Genomic DNA, 6,978 nt, shown 5'->3' on the forward strand with positions numbered 1-6,978 from the left:
GTGGAGGCTCTGGGATTGGAGCCCCAGTCTGCCACCTGCCAAGGCCCTGCTCTTGGAGCACTGTGGTGCAGTACTGGGTCAGGGCCACAGCGTAAGCCAAGCCTGCCAGGGCCTTGGAGTCTACCAGAACCACGTCTCCGGAGTGACGCTGTTGGCCTGCCGGGTGGGGCCATGGGGGCAAGGTCAGAGTTCCTCAGAGACAGTGCTGGCTCTGCCGCTCGCCACTTGATTGTCCTTGTCTGAGCACGAGGGGTTCCAGACGCTTTGTTGCAAAGTGAGGTATTTGGACAAGGCCATTGCACCGGGGTTAGGGACACAGGGCCTGCTACGTGGTAGGCCCCTGACAAGCATTTCTCGGAGGAGCCGATGAACCAAGCGCCGTAGCTCCACAGCTCTGCTCTGGCCCCAGGCACTTGAACTCTGCAAGGCTGTAGTTGGTTCCCCTTGCTTGTTGCCGCCGAGGTGCAGCCATCACCCTGGGTAGGCACGCACCAGGGGCCTGTTGATGACCTGCGGTCTTGCCCTCTTGCACAGAGCTCGTAGGAGGCCTGTCTCACCTGCAGCTCTCCTGTGCAGCCCTGTCGGTGGTGCCATGTCTTCCTGTCTATGTGGGAATACGCTGGGGGATGCTGTGTCTGCGCGTTGGTCCTGAGGTTCATGCATCAAACCGGGCAGATGTCCCGCCCCAGCCTCCCACTAAGAGGAGGAAGAACTTCCTAAGCCTCTGTCACCTTCCAGCTCCTCAAGTCTGCACAGGGGCGTTTTCAGAATATTCCAGGCCTCTGTTCACTCAGGGCACACATTGGCCCGGAACTTCTCTGTCTTTACCCCTCTTCTTTGTGGTCGCCCTGCCTTCTCCCTCCTGACCTCTGCACACGTCTGTGCACCTGGAGTCTGGACATGCCCCCCCCGCTCCCTGGGATGGACCATTCCTTTTCTGGGCTTTCCCCCTGACAGGGCCGCTTGTCCGCCTTCCAGAAACCCTCGTGCAGTCCATGGTCCGGAATCTCGAGAAGCAGCTGGAGACGCCCGTGAAGAAGCCCGCAGGAGGGGTCAGTCTGTTCTCAAGGCCGAACGCTGGCCCACGGGGAGCGGCCCCAGCAGGAAGGAAGGCCCAGGTAGGCTGGAGGACACTCGGGGTTCCCTGTCATTCCCCACAGAGTCCTGGGCAGCATGGGGCGGGGACTGGAGAGGGGCTGACACCTGCAGGTGCCCCCCATCTCCTCGCCCCGCCCTGCATGCGCACAGACAGAGACGGCAAGTGGCCGCTTGTGTGCGTGTTGATGTCAGAGCCTTCTGGTTCATCATGGAAACTGCTCGATAGGTTTGGTACTCGCATCTCTGCATCCAGGAGAGCCTGGAAATTGCCCGGCTGGCTTCTGGCAGCGGCTGCCCTCCTCCCACTCTGCCTCCTCCCCAGTCCTCGCTCCGCCAAGGAGCCCAGCACAAGGCTGGGTGTAGGGCCGACTCCCCCGAGGGCGGTGCCGTGGCCTGAGTGTGCTTTGGCTCCTGCACTCGGGGGGCACTCTGAACTCCCAGTGTATCAGGTACTGCTCCTCAGAGGGCAGAGATAGCCTAACGATCGTGTTTGGAAGATGGGCCTTGGGGGAAGGCCTTAGGCCATGGGGGAACGCCCTTGGAGGCAGTTCCGGTGGGAAGTTTGGATCAAAGCCTGGGTTGGGCCCAGCGCTGTCTATCTCCTGGCTCCCCCTGTACCCTAGGCTCCACTGCTGCCCTTATCTGAGGCCAAGCTAACGGGGCTGCCTCATCGTGGTCTTATTATTTATTTTTATTAATTTTTTAAGATTTATTTATTTATTTGAAAGGCACAATTACAGAAAGGCAGAGAGAGAAAAAGAGAGAGAGAGGGAGAGAGAGAGACCTCCCATCTACTGGTTTACTTTCAAATGGCCACAATGGCTGGAGCTGAGCCAATCTGAAGCCAGGAGCTAGGAGCTTCTTCCAGGTCTCTCATGCGGGTCTTCTAGGTCTCCCACTGCTTTCCCAGGCCACAGCAGAGAGCTGGATTGGAAGTGGAGCAGCTGGGACTCGAACCGGCGCCCATATGGGATGCTGGCACTGCAGACCCGGGCTTTAACCCGCTGCGCCACAGCAACAGCCTCCCTTAGCAAAATGCATTTTCTTCTTCCCCTCCCCCTGTGCAGTTTTCTGAAGATGAGAGTGACCTGGAGATCTCGTCCTTGGAAGATATTCCCCAGGACTTGGACCAGCGAGAGAAACCGAAGCCCTTGTCTCGCTCGAAGCTCCCAGAGACGTTTGGCAACAGTCCTTGGAGCTCTGGCCAATCCAGGGTCGCTGGCTGGTGATCTCTCCCCTTGTCTGGTGTCTCGCGAGCCAGCCTTGTCACCTGGCTGGGGTCCTCTTGGGTCCCACGCCAGCAGAACAGGCTCTGAGCCTCTTGTCTGTACCAGTGAGCAAGAGGTGTTGGCCTTGGAAAGAAGCAGCGCAGGGGATGTGTGTGATCTCTCCCCTCCCCGCCTGTCAGGGGTCCTGAACCCAAGAGCCAGGGCTGCCTGGCTGGGTCCCCAGGCCCCAGAGCTTGAGAAACGGTTAGAGCAGGACCTCCACGTGGTTTCTTTTCTCCGTCTCCATGTGCACTCCAGTGGAAGGGGTCACTTGGTCTTTTTTCTTGAAACTTTTGTAAGGAACACTGTAGAGATGAACCCTATAGGTTTTTTTTTTTTTTTTTTTTTTGGGGGGGGGCACGTAAGCCTTAATCATGCAAGGGTCGATCTGATTTCAGTTACTGGGTGTCTACCCGGTGTGAGTTCTCCAGCCTCTCTCACTGCTGAGCTGGGGTACAAGCGGAGGTGGGTGGAAGGACACCCACGAGGCAGTGCCAGCACAGAGCAGTGACCTGGTGATGGAGATTAGGGTGCTCTGGGAGAGCTTGAGAGGCTGCCAACCCCAGTGTGGGGGCGACCTTGGGATGTTTGTGATCCCTGACAGGGCCTGTTCATGGGTGGGAGGAAAAGGGGGCCAGTGGGCTGGGACCTCGTGTGCCCAAAGGACCACAAACTTAAGTTTTGATATTATTTCTAAAATCAGGTTGTACACTAGGAGGATTCAGAAGGTAGACTGAAAATCATTTATCTATTTGAAAGATATCGAGGTGGGGGTAGGAGCGGGGAGAGAGAGAGAGAGACAGAGAACTCCCATTTGTTGGTTCATTCCCCAAATGCCTGCAATGGCTGGGATTGGCTTGGGCTGAAGCCAGGCTCTGGCAACTCAGTCCAGGCCTCCCAGTGGGTGGCAGGAACCCAATTACTTGAGTCCTCACTGCTGTCTCCGAAGCTCTACATTGGTGGGAAGCTGGAGCCAGGAATTTAACTCAGGCCCTCTGGTGTGGGACAACGGTGTCTTAACCAGCAGGCTAAATTTGCCTGCCATTACACTGTCGTCTAATTACTTACTTTCTGCAGAGTTTTTGAAATGCCCTCATCCATGGTCATTATATTTTTTTGGTGTGAAAAATGTTAATTTATTGTGTGTATTTAAAATATACCGCGGTGTTTGTAACTCTCTGGTGTTGGTTATTTTCCGAGATTTGCGGGAGGGAGGTGGCGGGGCGTGGGGAGAGAAGCGACCTGCACCTCAGTTGTATCAGTTTAGGTCCTTTGGGTTGAGTCATCCAACTGGAGCCGCAAGGGCCAGCGGTCTCTAGAGGAGCCACAGCTGGGAATGGTAAGGGTGGCAGAAATGGGGTCAGAGAGGGGAGACTTCAAGATGCAATGCAGAAGTGACCACTGTGAAGGGAAGAGGGACAGGAAGCCGAAAGGAACAGGAAAAGCCCCACCCCCAGACTGCAATGCGGGGCTGACAAGGCCCTCACCCACCTTACTGGGAGCTCCAGAGCAAGAACTTCCCACCAGGGAGTCCCCATTGGTTAGAAACAGCCAGACCCTAATGCCCAAGTTGTTCTTGGTCATTGGCGGGCAGTCCAGGACCAGAGACCAGGCTTGGAAGCTGAGGTGAGCTCTGTCGGCCAATCTCACTCCTTGTGCCTAGACACTCCTTGCAGCTGTCCTGAGGGAGAGCCTGCCATGAGCCTCCAGGTCTGCCAGGCCCAGAGCAGATTTTCACTCTCTGTTATGGAGAATTTCAAACACAGAGAGCAGAGAGGAAGTAAGCAGTGCTGTGAGCCCGCAGCCTCATTGTGGGCTTCGACCACTCTCAGCTCAGCTCACCGTGCATCTTGTTCCCTCTGTGACTGGTCCTCACCCCATCAAGGCTTCTTCTGACCTCCGGGTGGTCCCCGCTCCTGGCTCAACCCTGAAGTCTTTGTGGGGGAATCGGGGTGGGGGTGAGGGTGAGGGAGGAGTACTGCAGAGAGCAAGGGGGCTGGTGGTGGGGGAGGGTGGCTGGGGAAGGGTAGGTGTCGTGTCCTGAAGCTGTTCAGTGCAGCTGGAGTGTGTGTGTAGGTTGTGTGGGAACTGGGACCAGCACAACCTTGGCTGGTACAGAGTAATGCTCCTTGTGTATCTCGTACGTTGGTTGCCTGAAAATGTAATGGATGATCCCAGTGGCTCTGAGGAGGGGAAAGAGGCAGTAAGTGGGGAGTGGCTGTTCTGGTTCATTCTGCCAGCAAAGTCATGCCTTCCTGTTCACCTGGTTTGGAAAAGGGAGGTTTAGCAGCATCTTGTGGGGCCATACACTAGTCTCTGCAGTCACCTCCTGATTTCCCATGGTTCCCAGCATCACCTCCTGATTTCCCATGGTTCCCAGCGTCACCTCCTGATTTCCCATGGTTCCCAGCGTCACCTCCTGATTTCCCATGGTTCCCAGCGTCACCTCCTGATTTCCCATGGTTCCCAGCATCACCTCCTGATTTCCCATGGTTCCCAGCATCACCTCCTGAATTCCCATGGTTCCCAGCATCACTTCCTGAATTCCCATGGTTCCCAGCATCACCTCCTGATTTCCCATGGTTCCCAGCGTCACCCCTGATTCCTCATGGTTCCCAGCATCACCTCCTGATTTCCCATGGTTCCCAGCGTCACCTCCTGATTTCCCATGGTTCCCAGTGTCACCTCCTGATTTCCCATGGCTCTGAGCATCACCTCCTGATTTCCCATGGTTCCCAGCATCACCTCCTGAATTCCCATGGTTCCCAGCATCACTTCCTGATTTCCCATGGTTCCCAGCATCACCTCCTGATTTCCCATGGTTCCCAGCATCACCTCCTGATTTCCCATGGTTCCCAGCGTCACCTCCTGATTCCTCATGGTTCCCAGCGTCACCTCCTGATTTCCCATGGTTCCCAGCATCACCTCCTGAATTCCCATGGTTCCCAGCGTCACCTCCTGATTTCCCATGGTTCCCAGCATCACCTCCTGATTCCTCATGGTTCCCAGCATCACTTCCTGATTTCCCATGGTTCCCAGCATCACCTCCTGATTTCCCATGGTTCCCAGCGTCACCTCCTGATTCCTCATGGTTCCCAGCATCACCTCCTGATTTCCCATGGTTCCCAGCGTCACCTCCTGATTCCTCATGGTTCCCAGCATCACCTCCTGATTCCTCATGGTTCCCAGCATCACATCCTGAATTCCCATGATTCCCAGCGTCACCTCCTGATTTCCCATGGTTCCCAGCATCACCTCCTGATTTCCCATGGCTCTGAGCATCACCTCCTGATTTCCCATGGTTCCCAGCATCACCTCCTGATTTCCCATGGCTCTGAGCATCACCTCCTGATTTCCCATGGTTCCCAGCGTCACCTCCTGATTTCCCATGGTTCCAAGCACACTTCCATTGCCAGCCGCCCACATCATGCATGTGCCCTGGGGTCTCTGCTTTCCAGCTGCAGGATTATGTCGATGCCATGGAACACTGCACGGTCTACTTGCAGGTGCACCTGATGTGCATGAGAGCTGATGCTACTGTGGCAGCCTTGAGGGATAGGAGTTGGAAACCCATTTCTGTAGCCTTTCTGTGTCTTTGTGGGGCAGTTCTGAGACTTGTCCTGCTTGGTCTCACAGAGTCCGCAGTGGTTCCACAGCTGTTGCTACATATTAGTGCACACTTTATTGGCCTGCCTCCCTCCTGTTTCATTTTTCTCACTCCCTCACTTCTACCTCTTGTGAGCACCTCGAAGATAGATGAACCAGCACCCAAGTCCTTGAGTCTGGTTCTGCTTTCAGGGAAAATCCAATTGAAAACAGTAGATAGGAGTATGTGTGTGTGTGTGTGTGTGTGCATGCACACACTATACTCCAGAGATAATTACCAAGGAGAGTGACTCCTGGCTCCTGGCTTTGGCTTGGCCCAGCCCTGGCCATTGTGGCCATCTTGGGGACTAAAGCAGCAGATGGAAGATCTCTGTCTCTCCCTCTCTCTCTCTAACTCTGACTTTAAAATAAATAAATAAACTTTTTTTTTTTGACAGGCAGAGTGGACAGTGAGAGAGAGACAGAGAGAAAGGTCTTCCTTTTCCGTTGGTTCACCCACCAATGGCTGCTGCAGCCGGTGCGCTGTGGCCGGTGCACCATGCTGATCCAAAGCCAGGAGCCAGGCGCTTCTCCTGGTCTCCTATGCGGGTTCAGGGCCCAAGGACTTGGGCCATCCTCCACTGCACTCCTGGGCCACAGCAGAGAGCTGGCCTGGAAAAGGAGCAACCGGGACAGAATCTGGTGCCCTGACTGGGACTAGAACCCAGTGTGCCAGCACCGCAGGTGGAGGATTAGCCTATTGAGCCATGGTGCCAGTCAAAACTTTTTTAAAAAAGATTAATTTCTTTATTTGAAAGCCAGAGTTACACAGAGAGAGAAGGAGAGGCAGAGAGAGAAAGGTCTTCCATCCACTAGTTCACTCTCCAGTTGGCCGCAACGGCCAGAGATGTGCCGATCTGAAGCCAGGGGCCAGGAGCTTCTTCTGGGTCTCCCATGCAGGTGCAGGGGCCTAAGGACTTGGGCCATCCTCTACTGCTTTCCAAGGCCATAGCAGAGAGCTGGATCG

At 55.2% G+C, this 6,978-nt stretch overlaps 1 protein-coding gene across 2 annotated transcripts in view; it reads left to right on the forward strand.

Annotated features, from left to right (window-relative positions):
* The window catches only part of DZIP1L (DAZ interacting zinc finger protein 1 like), a 39,958-nt gene extending 36,431 nt beyond the window's left edge, over positions 1-3,527 (forward strand). For both annotated transcript variants that reach the window (XM_062214247.1, XM_062214238.1), the window contains exons 16-17: positions 979-1,118; positions 2,166-3,527. In XM_062214247.1, coding sequence (XP_062070231.1) covers positions 979-1,118; positions 2,166-2,327 — 302 coding nt within the window. In that variant the 3' untranslated portion in view covers positions 2,328-3,527. The remainder of the gene's footprint in view (positions 1-978; positions 1,119-2,165) is intronic.
* Positions 3,528-6,978: the final 3,451 nt, after the last annotated feature.

Source organism: Lepus europaeus, chromosome 2 (assembly GCF_033115175.1).
Source record: "Lepus europaeus isolate LE1 chromosome 2, mLepTim1.pri, whole genome shotgun sequence".
Classification (NCBI taxonomy): Eukaryota; Metazoa; Chordata; class Mammalia; order Lagomorpha; family Leporidae; genus Lepus; species Lepus europaeus.